Consider the following 15242-nt stretch of genomic DNA (forward strand, 5'->3'; position numbering starts at 1 on the left):
GTCTTACATCAATTATGGTATTGAGATCTGCAAGTAATTTATGTACAGCTAACTTAGAATATGTATTGAGGTTTGTCAGTAAGTTATAAGCGACTTGTACCAAATATACTATTGGGCCTGTGAACAATCCACATAGGGATTACTTCATATATAATATTGTCTATCAGCTATCTACACGACTTACATCTTAATGTAGTATTACCTGTCAGTAATAGGTGCTGTACTACTACTTGGTTGAAAAAATCACACAAAAAATATCATGCTTTGGGTTTGTTTCACATTCAGTGTGAAACAGTGTCATTAGTGTGTGCGTTTTACGTTGAATGGTTGCAGGGACTTGATAAAAGTTCTGAAAACTTCATTTTTCTGTTATTATCACCCCTCCCAGTGGCACAGCGGTATGTCTGCGGACTTACAACGCTAGAAACCGGGTTTCGATACCCCTGGTGGGCAGAGCACAGATAGTTCCTTGTGTAGCTTTGTGCTTAATTCCAAACAAACAAACAAAACTCAGTAATAATTTTATCTATATTGAATCATTCCAAACTCTTCTGTGAAAGGTGATCATTTTAAATGTTATGGTGTTTATTTTTAGACCTTAGGAAACTAGCAATATCGGAATATTCCCTTTCCCCAACCCCCACAGCAAATTTCTCCGGCATTAGATTTATAGATCCCCGCCACCCTGAAGGACCATCTGTCACACTGTAGCCGTTTGAATTGCCAAGTCTCGATCTACCCCTCTTTTTGTCATTGTCTCAACTCTTCATGGCTCCACCGACTGGTTGTTCAGACACTCTCAAACATATCATGTCAACATAACATCTTCCATCAAACTCAACCAACTAAAATCCATGTACAGCCCACACCATCATCACGAATGGGGTTAAGAGAAGCAGAAGCTTCTGAGCACCCCTGGTACTCCCCCGAGGTTTCACTTTGGTGGATTTTTTATACCAAAATTCCTGCCACGATTTTAATTTGTTTTGCAATATCGGAATAATAAAAGGGTATATCTGGCAATCGAAAATACATTTAAAAGTTATTTTTTTTAGATAGATAAAAAATATGTGTTTATAGATAAGCTCAAAGTTATGCTAGATATTACTTTCGCGTAATCGTACTTTTGCTAACCGTTCTGAAGGATATATAATTCTATGTGAAGGACTCACCTGTAAAAATAAAAGCCAGTTTACTGTAAGTATCTGTAGACCTTGAAAGAATGATTTCCTGAATCTGACACCACTACAAAACCGTCTGATGTTACTGCTAGTCCTTGGGGACCATAAAGGGGATCTTCGTTAGTATTGACAAAAGACAAAAAGGATCCGCTACTGTCGAAAACCTGCAAATAAATTTAGAGTTCATAATTTAGTTGTTTGGTTAGCTTTGAGTTTCGCGCAAACTAAACGAGGTCTCTCTGTTCTAGCCCTCCATGATTTAGCAGTGATAGACTAGAGGGAATGCAGCTGGTCAACACCATTTACCGCCAACTCTCGGACATTTATTTTACTAACGAATAGTGAAATTGACCGTAACATTATTATGCCCTCACTACCAAGCCCTCCCAGGCCCCTAATTTAGTGTGTGTTTTTTTATCTGTTTTATGACAGGTTCTTTAACTTGTCATTTTCATTGCAAATGACAATCAGATTTGGTAAAATTGGCCAATATCATGTCAGGTTTATCATTTACAATGAACAGTTTAAGAATATTTGTCTGTAATCATGATTAAATTAACTCATTTATATCCAAAAATATTCTGAATTTGTTAAAATATGGTGATTGATATTTAGTATTTACCCCCCAGTGGCATAACGGACTTGCAATGCTAGAAACCGGGTTTCGATAGCCGTGGTGGTCAGAGCACAGATAGCCTATTGTGTTGCTTTGTGCTTAATTACAAAGGAACAAACGATTTTTAGTAAATTAAGACATATTATTATTATTATTACAATTATAAATGTAAGATTTAAAAAACCCAATTCTCAACATTTTTTAACCACAAGATACAAGAACCAGGGAGCTGTATAACAATTATTTATAAGTTTGCTGCAAAAACTTAATGAAGCGCATTTTGTTTTCTTTATTTAGGCCTGATATTACAAATCTTTATCAAACTTCAACAAGCGAGTCAAATCACAAAACGACCAAACGTTGGTTTTTGTAACCTTTCTCTTGAAGATTTAGTTTTGTAAACAACAGCAATATTTTCCCAATCCATACTGTTCTGAGCAGGGCGTAGTTAAATGGTTAGCTTGCCCAGGCTGTGGATCCAAGGGTTCATGTTTCGCGTTCTGTTGCCTCGAAAACACGCTCCACACTTTGGGGTCATGGGCGCACTATTACGATCACACAAAAGTAGCCCATGAATGACGGTGGGTGCTGTTGACTAGCTGCCTTCCAGCTTGTCTATCTGTTAAAAATTAGAAATGGCAATGCGCAGTTATCTCTTATGTAACTTTGCGAGAAAATTCTAAAAATACTAATATAAAAATATACTATACCTGAATTCTGCTGTTTCCCCAGTCAGCTACCAAAATGTTATCTTGTTTGTCCACAGCGACACCTGTTGGGGCATTAAACTGTCCATTTCCTTCTCCATTTGAACCAAAAATTGAGACAAATCCACCATCAGAGTCAAATACTTTGATACAATGATTGTGGAAATCCGACACTATGATCTGATTTTTACTGTTTACGGCTGCGTAATGAGGTCCAGCAAATTTAGTTGGACCGTTCCCCCTAGTGCCAAACTTGTACAACAGTTTTCCATTTTCTTGGAATATTAATACACAGCTTGCTTTGTTGTCTACAACGATGATGTGGCCGTTCTTATCTACCGCTACCCCTTTTGGGCCTAAAAGTTTACCCACACCCATTCGGCTAACATACTTTCCGCTAGGCTCAAATATACTTAATAGTTTATTTTCATAATCTGCTACAACGTAATTGCCATTAGCTGTAACAGCGACACCTGTTGGCCTTTGCATTTGACCAGGACCTCGACCTCTGATTCCGAAACGTAGCTTACACTCACCCGTCGTGGCGAATACTTGAACGCATTGGTTATTACTATCTGCAATCACAAATTTGTTGTCTGATGTACAGCAAACACCCTGTGGATTAGTAAATTCTCCTCTTCCGCGCCCTCTATTGCCTACTCTCATTACCAAATCATCTTCAAAGGGATAATTTTTACGCTGAGATCCACTGGACCTGCGACTGGATGGGCGTCTGGAGCTGCGTTGCCTGATTCCAGCCGTTCTGGGTATCTTGGAGCTTGTAGGTCGGTCACTGGAAGAACTTTCTTCTTCGACAAATGCCTTAACTTCAAAAGGACTGCCTTTGATGTGTTTTCCAAACAACTTGATAGTAAGTTTGTATACACCTTCTTTAGAAATACTGTAAACAAAATCATAGCTACCATTCTTCTGGTAAAATATTTCAGGGATCAAACTGACAGAAAGTTCAGGAGAGCTGATATCTGTTTCAAACAACATATTCCCATCTTTCACAATATCTCCACATCTGTCTTTAAGGACAACATTAACAAGAGTTTGTTTCCCAACAACACACTGTTTTAACCCTTCTCCGGAAGCTGTAGTTTCATAAGCCACAGCACTATTGGTCAGTATTTTTCCAAAATTGTTTAATGATTTCTTAACTTCTGTCAATTCAGCACCTTCAAAGACCATGTAGTCATTTTCTTCCGGCATATTCTGAACAGACATCTCGGAAAATTCGGAAATCTTCTCGGCCATCTGTTTGTTGACAAGGAAGATTTCAGTATCACTACCGTGGGTTAGTGCATTTTCAGTAAATTCACAGCTATTTGTAAGATCGCTAATACAAAATTCCAAATATTCTTTCTGTTCCTGTAAAACCTGTTGTTTTAACCTATGGCATTCTTCCAGTTCATTTAACAAAAAGGACTTCCTCAACTGGATAAGTTCCGTAACAGAATCTAAAGTATAGCAGATGTTTTTAGATATTTCAGAGTGCTTGTCAGAAAGAATGAACGACAAGGCGTTTACGGAGTCCATAGCCTCCTTCAAAGCTGGAATCTGAGAGTATGCTTTTTCCACAAGGTTTTTTAAAACCGCTTTTTGCTCTTCTACAGCCTCGCGCATGCGTGTGGTATCATGCCCGCCGTGTTCAATGTCTGTGCAAGTGACGCAGATAGCAGTTTCGCATTCACGACAATAGAATCTTAAAGTCTGGCTCTGGTGTTTCGGACACATCAGAGAAGGGTGATCCTTAGACATTTCATGTTCCTCCAGTAGAGCTAATTCGTTCAAGGAAATAACTTTGTGTTCACTGGTAGACATTTCCTTTTGGTGTATCCTGCTACATGGATCACACAAAAACTGATTACATACAATACATTTGAAAGTTCCAGGAACTTGACTGTCACAGACTTGACAAGCTGTAGGCTGACCTAAGATCTCCATCAAATTTAAGATAAAGAAATTATTTTGAAGTCCAGACACTCCTTGTTCTGGGAGTATAGACTGCTGTCGACAAAGGGGGCAAGTGAGAGTTAGACTTTCTGCTGGGATGTAATTCAGAAGACAGTCTTCACAAAAGGTATGCAGACAGGGAAGAACCTATAAAATAACATTTAAGAATATCAATACATTGAAATACTGATTGACTAATGTATAGTTTATTTTACAACTGATATCTTGATAGCGTCATTTATGAAACAAAAAATGAATTTCAATAGTAAATGCAGCAAACTATCAAGTTCAATTTAGATTCACCCGTACCGTTAATTGTGTTAGAAATCGAATATTAGAAATACCAATCATACATAATAATATTATATGTTATATTCAATATAAAAGAAACATAGGTTGTTAAAGGTCGTATATAATGATATAAATACTTTTGAAAGAACGGAGTATGATGTCAATAATACTGATAAAATGAAAGAACTGCAAAATAAAAATAAAATTTGACTAAATACTTTTATGTTTCTCATAGGCTCTGATTATGTTTATGCATATGTTCCATGAGGTTGATAAATGGAATATAAGAAAATCAGTTATTTCAAGGAATATACACACTATGTTTATAGTATTACTCGGTGATTTATGGCAAAGTTTTTGATAATATAAAATTTATTGGAAAAACAAATCCTATTAGCATTTTCCCCATGTGTATGAATAAAATCGTTTGATGTCTAAAAAAGTAAAGTCCAATAAGGATTCAGCTATTTCTATTATTTCATTTATATTTCTTTTGTTTCATATTTCTTCACATACTTTTTCCTTTTTAAGGCGGTTAGCACTGTTTTTCCAACTAGTAAATTGGTTGTGAAAAGCTTACATTTGACGTAATTTAATTCTTTTTATCCACAGATTCTTCTTGGACAAACAAAAACTTCATTGGTTTAAGTTATCACATGTTTTAGAAATATTTAATTACCACCAACTAGTAAAGTTAAGATTGCTAATATTTTTTAACACACACACACACATATACCGTTAAAATATGCAATTGATCTATAAACTTTGTCTTATTTCTTATTTTTAAACTGTTTTATAGTAATAAAGAAAACAGCAGATTCTGCACTACTGTTAGAAATATTATTTTACATCATGAAGAATTTTGAAAAGTTTGTTTGTTTGAAGTTAAGCACAAAGCTACACAATTGGCTAGCTGTGCTCTGCCCATCACGGGTATCGAAACCCGGTTTCTAGTGTTATAAGTCCGCAGACATACCGCTGTTTCACTGGGAAATTCTGTTAAAATACGCATATTATTTCAGTTACATTTTTTTTTATATTCATCACACCACTAGCCAATTGGAATAATATAATCACTAGGTATATTTAAGCTTAGCAAAAATACTACCTTTGGATTTGTGTATCTGTCCAAACAGATTCCACACTTCAGAAACTGAGAGTCAATCTGACGCACCACAGGAAGGGCAAGTGCTTCCAAAGCCTCTCCAGATGACATGTTCGACCAGTCTTCGGTTTCTAGAATGGGTTCTTCGTATAATAGACTGAAGCACTCCTGCTAAACCACCAGTTAGTAAACTGCATATATATAAGTGGAACTACAAGAAACTAAAACTTATCCACACTTAAGAAATTATAATAATAACAAGGTTATAAAATGGTAATCTTTAAATTCTTAATACAAGCAAAAGTGCATAATGTGAATTATTATCCATAATGCTATAGAAAAAACAACCGAAACACGTCCATTAAACATAAAAACACGTTTATCTCTTCTGTTATTAACGTTATTAGTCGTTGTAAAAACATAATATTAAAGTTTTGGGCAATATGCTTACACTTCGAAATACAACAATTTTTAGAAGTTACACTTCTTCCCAAATATTAAAAATAAGTAACTACGTTTACAAACAATTACTTTTTAAAATAGTAGAACTCAAAATAAAACTTCGCGGAACTAAGATCAAGATTAATACTAAAGAGCAATATGTGCATAATAACTCACTAATAAAAATGTACTAAGACTAACTATCTTAAAAGTTCTTAACTGTCTCAATTAGTACACCACTTGTTATCGAACTTACAAATATAGCCTAAAAGTTAAGGGTGAGTTTTATTTTTACAGAAATTGTAAAAAAGTTAGCTAAGCAGTTCATGCATATGTATAATAACACAATCGTAAGCCATGAGACCTTTCGATCGAACTTGTGTTGCGTTATTAAGAACAAACTCAACAAATAAAAACATACAGTAACTTAAAAAACACGTAAAATATGTGAAATGCTACTTGCAAAAATGGATATTTTCAAACTTATAAATTCAAAATATATTGGATAACATAAATGCCGATGTTACACAGTAGATAATTGTTTTTGGCATCAAACTTTTTGAACAATACAATTACAAAGCAGATGAAATTGTTTCATCGAAAATACTGTAAGCAGGTAAAATAAATGTAATAGCGTTTTGGGGTTAGCCTTCTTGAAAAAGAAAAAGTGTAGAAAATAAGCTACCGTATCAACCTATCAGAGTGAAATCCTCAGACAGAATCTGCTTCATAAAAACTATACTCTCATGGCATGTTCAAATTCAAATATGCAGAAAATATCAGAACTTTCACTATATTGGAAAAGTTTGATAAAGTCGGCATTACATTTTTTTTTATTCCTGTAAACTCCCAGTGGAGCATAGGGCTGCAACAACACCTCGCCAACGGAAGGTGTTGCAGTTACTTGGGACCAGGCAAAGGCGGAGGTTTGGCATGTTTGGTGTGACGGGGATTCGAACCCGCGACCCTCAGATTACGAGTCGAGCGCCCTAACCACCTGGCCATGCCGGGCCCCGCCATTACATTTACAACCACGAAAATCAAGAATTACGTTTACTAGAGTTTCAGTAACTCGTGAATTTTAGGCATAAAATATGTATAAAACAAGAACTAACTAAAGAATAAAAGGAAAAGTATTTTGGGTAAACAAAAATTGGTAAGGGCATATATAGTGAATCGACATATATATAAACTAAAATACTTTAATTATTTACAGAAAATACCAGGGGCGGAGGTAAGGAGACGGGCTTATTGGGCCTGAAACTACCCCAAAATGTACCTTAGCCTCCCCTGTAGACCCCACACCCAACAATCAATGCTTACTATTAAAGCTGACTCACTTTCTAAACACTGCATTACGTGTGCATGATGTTACCGAAAATTAATCGTTTTCGGGATGGTATATTCAAAATCTCAGATCATAAAGATGTGTTCAGATTGGGGATTTAGAATTTGCAAGGCTGGGATATCCCCTTTACTTAATGACATTGGAAACCAAACGAATATGGGTCAACTTAGGTCACTTGGACATCACAGAAAGTGACAATCAATAAGTCGTATCCTCATCATTTTCCAAGTGCCCCCCCCCCCTCGCGGAAGTCCATGACCCTAACTGTAGTAAACAATATTCGGCGTCTTGTAACAGGTGAGATTCCACGAAGACAAAGGTCAGTGGCAAAAGCTGTCCACGTACCCCAGATAACACTAACAGCGTACAACATATGAAGAAGATTCATATCCTTTCAAACGTCGCATATATTTCACGTAGTTATTTATGCTACTAACAGAAACGCTGGCCAAAGGGCGGCCGTTTGTGATAGCTCCTGCGAAAGGCGTCGTTGGGCTTTCGACCCAATTATTTTACTGTGACAATCTCAATCAATAGAATATAAGAAATCTTTATGACCATTTTATTAGTGACCAAAGAACTTCTTGATATGTACAACATTGCGAGTTTTATTATCTGCTTCTTTTGTGAGTATGAACATGTTATCAGGTGATCCAGTTTTTGACAATGCTACATATATCATACCATGTGTTAAAGCTTCATTATGTGTAAACTTTGGGAAGAGTTTTGTGGACGGACGGACATTAGCCTCTTATATATATATATATATTGTGAGTTTTACTGCAGCTAATAGTTATAAGTTTCATCAGTAGATGGCAATACAGACGTATTTTATTAAAAACTGTTCACGCTGTTTTATGGTGTTGAGTTACTTTTGTAATATATAGTAATTGATTTATATTAGGTTAACTTATTTGTTACTTAAACAAACCTACGGGCGGCTGTTTGTGCTAGTAATTATTAATCGCACTATTCACACCTCATTGTAAAAAAGTGAAAATTTTCTAAAAAAAATGCTTTTTTAGAAGTTTTTTCTTGGAAGTACTGCACGTGAAAAATGTTCGGATTGTGCTCTTTAGTCATATCCAACATTTCTTCCAAGTTTAAAGCCTATCCTTGTTGTTGTTTCTGGCTTATTTATCTTTATTATTTCAGACACATAGATAGATATCTAGACGGTCACGCCATTACTCCACTATAGTAAGATTCCATGCGAAAACATATAGATACCAGAAACAATATATTTCTGTCTGTGCGATCGTGCTGTTTAAATGTATGTGAGAAACCGTCGTTCTCTTAAGTTAGAGGGCTTATGGTAAGCGCACAGAGAGGAGGGGAGGGGTGTCCTTTAGATATGACAGTCTTACAACGTAGCCTTTTGCAAAGGAAACTACGCTGCAGAGCTATTGATGTGTGATTGTCAGACAGAACATGACCGAACATGCCGACATGGACTTTAACCCATTGACTGCTGATTCGCCGTTTAGGGTACGTTCCGCCTCCGGCAGTTGAATTCGAGTGTGCAGTATACGGTGTACGACTCGCAAAAATTTCGCACTCGTGTTAAGCAGCCGCAGCCAAATGGTTAACAATGTTGAAAAACTCCAAAATCTTTTTAATATAACGTACTCAACCTCTTTACTATGCTTCATAGTGTCTTGGCTGTGAGCGTAACCTTGCCAAAGCAGGTCACATAACAAGACGTCGCTTGTTTGTTTGTAATTAAGCACAAAGTTACACAACGGGCTATCTGTGCTCTGCCCACCACGGGTATCAAAACCCGGATTCTAGCGTTGTAAGTCTGCAAAAATACCGCTGTGCATGACGTCGCATCTGCCTGGCTATGTTGGCAAGTTGTTCTCTGCCTCCACTTTCATATCCTTTAGATTATTCTCTATCTCTTGCTTTTCCACGTCCCCACTGTTGCCCGTGCTTTCTCCTTACGTTATCTTTTTTCTGACTGTGTCTTCGTACTCAAGTGAGAAACCCGAAACCCATCTCTTTTTCTATCTCCGAGATGCCTCTTAGCCACACCCTTTCGCATAGGCTATTTATTCACTAAGCAGTGGAGATACCCATGGGTGCAGTTATCCTCAAATTACAGTTTTTATACTTTTCACTATCGGTGAGGTTCACATATATTGCATCTCATTGACTAACTTAATATTTCTCCTGTTACAACAATAAGCGTAAGAAACAGCCTCCCACCAACAAAACAAAACAAACAACAACAAAAACACATACACACAAAGAGGGTGAAATCTTTCATTTTCTAATGAAAATACTTAGGACTCCCAGGAGTAACTAGTGGGATTAACTGTAATATAGACAATATTTTTGTTTACATTTCTTCGTGTGGCTTATCTGGCAGTAGAAACCTTCTACCTAACAAAGTCATGGACCCACAAGCAGAGGTTAAAATAGGTTACACTAGCCCGTGAGTTGGCTGTAGGTGGTGTTGATCAACTGCCTTCCCTCTAGTATATAACTTCGAAATTAGTTTGGTTATCGTAGCTACCACTAGAGTAGCTTTGCTTGAAATTCAGTAAACATCATCACCCAACAAGTCACTCGGTAATTTATCACGCCATCTGTCGACTCATTCCTCTTTCTTTTAAACTTTAGAGGTTTCGGTTTTTGTGATCTCGCGCTTTTTTAGATGAATCACCTCCACGTTTATAAGTTCATAACCGTATAGAAACCTTTACATAATTACACATGTAACAAAGTTCAATGATGGTTATGTTACTGTGAATATTGTAAGGAGACCAATCTTATTGTCTAACAATTTGCTGAGGAATATTGTTGACAAACTAATCAATTTCAATATGCTCACAGAACTGAAACTCTTAATAGAAAGGTAAAAATATTTTTCAGACAAATTTATAAGTAAAATATTCATTAAAATGTAGTGCAAGAAGGTAATATATTGATAATAAATATACTCCCCCCCCGTAGCTCAGTGGTAAGTCTTAGGTTTTATAACGCTAAAAATCGGGTTTCGATGTCCGTGGTGGGCAGAGCACAAATATCCATTGTCTAGCATTGCGCTTAATAACAAAGAAAGTTATGTATATTTATACTTTTGAGTGTTCTAACTACTCCTTGATATATATATATAGAATATGATTCTATTTTGATTAATTGTACTTCAAATCCAACATTATGAAATTTTTCGTTGCTAGACTTTTCTAATCCGAGTGGTTGTTTTTACAGCAAAGTCACATTGGGCTATCTGTTATGTCCACCCCGGTGGAATTGAGTTTCGGATTTTAACGTTCTAAATCTATAAAGATACCGCTGTCCCACCGAGGGACTTCGTTTCCGAAGAGTCTACTTTTGATGTGAAAGTAGGCTTTGCAGTAATAAATCAGTATACACGAGTATAGTTATCATTAAGTATTATGTCTTTAAAAAGTAAGCCAAAAAATGAATTTTTATTTTAAGCATTCTTTTGATTTTAATTCTAGTTGTTTAAAAAAATGTAAAACTTGTAAGCAGTTTTGAGCAAAACATCATGCTCCCCAAAAATGTAGTCACGTGACTGCTATGTATGCGTAAGTATATGATATTCTAAAGCTTTATTTTCTTGGACTTTGGACATCGAAGCTCGTAATAAGCAAGGACGAACAACGAGACATTTTCATATGTTAAAAACAAATTAGTCAATGCTGCAAGGGCTAGCAAAATCGCTATAGTGAATACTAATTTGCTATAAAAATACCCCAGAGGGAGTACACAGAAATATTAAATTATCATTTTTTCAGAATGATAAAAAAGTATTATGACAGAATATTCAAATGTCAACGTATTTAACTTTTTTATGTTCGACATCAACATATTTAGGAAGTTAAAATATTTCTATCTGTATTTGAAATATGAAACTATATAAATTTTTAATTGTTGTTGAACAGTTTACACTTTCCACCAAAGCTGGTACTTTATTCTTCTCTTCCTGCCATAGGTTTAATCAGAATCTGATTTTTTTTCAAGCATATTTAGCTATAACAAGGCGTAGTTCCCGATAAAAAAAAAGCTAAGATAGATAACTACAGGTTTTCTTATCTTTATTATTGGAATCTGTGGATTTCTAAATTAACATATCAGTGTTTGTGCAGTTCCTATTCATTTGGTATTATGTAAAAAAAAAAAGCTAAGATAGATAACTACAGGTTTTCTTATCTTTATTATTGGAATCTGTGGATTTCTAAATTAACATATCAGTGTTTGTGCAGTTCCTATTCATTTGGTATTATGTAAACATCTATTTGATTTAGAGAAATAACAATGACAGATAACAGTCTTTAAACGTTTCCTGGCAAAATACGTAGAATTAACTCTGGACATAACATTTAACAATTCGGAAAACAAAACAATTACTTGTTTTTAATATAAAGGAAATCTCAACGTTACTGGAAACCAGTGCAAAGCTTTTTATGCTAATATTCGTTTTTTTGTTTTTTTTTTCACTTCTAGTTAATCTATTCCGCGTTGGGAAGCTAGTTATATCCACTTGAAACGGCATCGAGTAAAAGCCAAAGGTCACATTTATTAATAGAAGTGTTTTTTGAAATATTCACACGGCACACTAGAGTACAACAGCATGAGTTGTATAAAACAAACGTGACAAGTGTGCATTTAAAAACGTTCATTTTACATCGGATATTAAGTTTTTCCATAAATAATATTCTAAGGGCATATACTACTATGTTTTGTGAAGCAATCAATAATACATTAATTTTTTTTATAGTTTTAAAACGATTATTGTACCCTCCACGGTTTCTCCCTTGGTATATTCGACTTTACCAACTGCTCTTCTTTCTTATAACTTAATGCCAACACTTGTAGTGGATTATCACTTGAGAAGACTTATACTCGCAAACGTCCAAGGTGTTTTTTCGTATGCCATTCAGCATCATTTACTGATATACAAAACTATATTCGTCTTAGCGTCAACTAGTGGAAAAGTATTTCAGCCATAGGTCTCTGCTTTCTTATTGTTGTGTTACTCGTCAACTTCACGGAAATATAAAAACTATTTAATATAATTGCTAACATTTTTAAAAATATATATCTAAACGTGAGTTTAACTTCCCTCAGATATAAGGACGAAAAACTTTAATTGCCCGATTTGTATAGTTAGCGTTATTGATCAATATTTATAAAGGGGGGAAACCATTTTAAGACATAAACAGGCTAAATTATCTTATTATGTTATATTTAAGACATTTTTATTTTTATTTTTTGTTCAGAATACCAAGAAAAAGAGCAGAGTTACATCCGAAACTTGAAATTTGGTAACTACGTTAGACACTTTTCTGCAAACACCAGATCTTATATCTTCTGGGAATGATAGCCTCTGAGACGGAATCGGATACCCGCAAGATCTCAAAAACTGACGTGAATGTACAGAATACGAATCCTGATGAAGAACTTATGTATGAAACGGGATGGCCATCATTATCTAAAACCTCAGAAAAAGAATGGCTTATAGTCAGTTCCAGACCAATTCCACAAGTCGTTCATCAACTCCAGTCTTCTAATTCAGATAGATTACTAATAACTGAAACTCCTTCAAGCGCGAGCATCTTCAAACGTCGACTTGGTCTAATCCTTGCATTATTGTGTGCCTTTTTGGGCAGCGTCAAGGGTTTGATGGTTAGCGAAATTAAAAACATTGGGCCAGTCGAGATATTTGGGTTGAGAAGTGTGGGCACTGTTGTCTTTCTCCTACCCATTATTATCATTCGTAGCCATCAAGTCTTGTATGACTGGCGCACCAATCTACAGCTTACAGTACGTTCTGTGATAGGGAATATAGCAGTAGCAGGGTATTACTTTGGTTTTGCTTACCTTCCTTTAGCTGACGCATCTTTGTTGTTCTATAGTTTGCCTTTATACACAACAATTATTGGTTGCATTTTTTTGAAAGAAAAATGTGGGGTGACAGAAATATTTTGTGTGATTTTTTCTGTCGCAGGTGTCGCTTTAGTTTCTTCTCCTGCCATCTTTTACGAAGGAGATGCGTCAGAAAACAATGCCTATAGCAATACGGGAGACATAATAAAAGGCATTATGGGAGCCTTAATTGGAGCCATTGCGCAAGCTGTGGCCCTTGTAGTTCTTCGGAAACTTAATACTATACCTGCTATGGTGGTTAGTTTTTGGTGGGCAGCAGTGGGCATTGTGTTAAGTCTTATTATCGTCATATCTTCAAGAAATTTTCATCTCTGGAAGTGTGGAGCAGAGAGTGCGATTTTATTCTCTATAACTATCGTAGGATTCGTCAGTGAAGTAATTCTGGTAGTATCTCTCTACCTAGAGCAAGCTGGAAAGGTCTCTATCGCACTTACATCAGAAATTTTATGGGCTTTTGTTTTACAGGAATGTTTTCAACAAGAAACCCCAACAGTTCTCAGCGTTATTGGAGCTATGTTTATCGTCTTTTCACTCATTTGTTCCAGCGTTCAGGATATGGACCTCAAGCGGCGGGTGCGCCATCTAGGGTCAATGTCTAGCGCTATCCTCATGACTAAAGCAATGGGCTGGTGTTGCCTTGATCCAAGCCAACGGGAAGAGGAGATTAACACGACAAAACAGGGAGAGAAACTTATCGACAAAGATTTAGTTCTTAAACAGCCTTTTCGAGCGTATAACACAATAGAAAAGGCAGCTTGAAGAGGTATTTATCTGATAATAGTCCTCGAACTAAGGAAGGTCTTTCCTTCTTCTTTAACAAGAACAAGTCATAACAATCGGTTACCTTTATGGTTAGAATAAAAGCAAAACGAAATGTTTCAGTCAAATATATATAATATCAAGAAAGTGAAAATTTAAGTAAAGTATGTGTTAAGCGATGATTAATATAAAAAATTAAACTAATTAGTGGCGTCTTACGAGTATTTAAATACAGTGCTGCTGTACCAATTTAGACTATTTTGAAAAATCACGGATTTAGTGTTTTCTACAACTTTGTTTAAATATTAAAGTTATGTTCCCGTTTTGCTGTTGCGTTTTAAATGTTTTATTTAAAACGTGTGCCTCTCTCTGTGGGTAATTTTTTTTGAAAACTTTATATATATAATGAATTTGTTTGTGTTAAAGTAAATTTAGTTTTGTATCACTAACAGTTTGTAATAAAATAACTTATAATAAACGATTTTTTGATCAACCAATTGTATCTGATATGTTACGTATCTGCTTGTTTGTTTGTCTCCGGTAGAAATTCTTTCCGAGGATCTTCAGCGATACAAGTCCTTTCTTGATTAAACCAGTTTATTCTTCCTCGATACAAACTTTTTGTACACAGTAATTCCCCAGTCAGTACGTTTCTCGTCACTTCAAACTTAACAACTTTTATAATACACGCTATAAATCACAGCGATTCACAATCTCGATAATTTCGCTCTCGACGAGTGTAAAACACACACACTTTACGGCTCACTAGCTCGAAACTAACAGAATCATAAATTACACGGAACTCAAAGTAACTACTGCTCTCTCATTCATCACCTTGCTGGCTTTCTCTGCCAGGCTTATATACTAACGAAGAGGGCATCTCGAACACACACAGACTTCCCCGATCATTTGAGAA

At 35.7% G+C, this 15242-nt stretch overlaps 2 protein-coding genes across 4 annotated transcripts in view; one reads left to right on the forward strand and one right to left on the reverse strand.

The window, feature by feature from the left end:
• Positions 1-1125: 1125 nt before the first annotated feature.
• LOC106474046 (tripartite motif-containing protein 2-like) overlaps positions 1126-15242 on the reverse strand; it is a 39262-nt gene continuing 25145 nt past the window's right edge. Inside the window, exons 2-4 of one of the 3 annotated variants that reach the window (XM_022402426.1) lie at positions 5863-6030; positions 2508-4610; positions 1126-1345 (exon numbers count right to left, since the gene is read on the reverse strand). In XM_022402426.1, coding sequence (XP_022258134.1) covers positions 1193-1345; positions 2508-4610; positions 5863-6030 — 2424 coding nt within the window. In that variant the 3' untranslated portion in view covers positions 1126-1192. The remainder of the gene's footprint in view (positions 1346-2507; positions 4611-5862; positions 6031-15242) is intronic. The other 2 variants (XM_022402427.1, XM_013934730.2) reach the window with 2 other exon arrangements.
• On the forward strand, positions 12476-14709 carry LOC106474047 (solute carrier family 35 member G1-like). Its single transcript, XM_022402428.1, has 2 exons — positions 12476-12630; positions 12901-14709. Exon 2 carries the CDS (start codon positions 12998-13000, stop codon positions 14324-14326), a length of 1329 nt encoding a protein of 442 aa, XP_022258136.1. The 5' UTR covers positions 12476-12630; positions 12901-12997; the 3' UTR covers positions 14327-14709.

Source organism: Limulus polyphemus, unplaced genomic scaffold, assembly GCF_000517525.1.
Source record: "Limulus polyphemus unplaced genomic scaffold, Limulus_polyphemus-2.1.2 Scaffold6755, whole genome shotgun sequence".
NCBI lineage: Eukaryota > Metazoa > Arthropoda > Merostomata > Xiphosura > Limulidae > Limulus > Limulus polyphemus.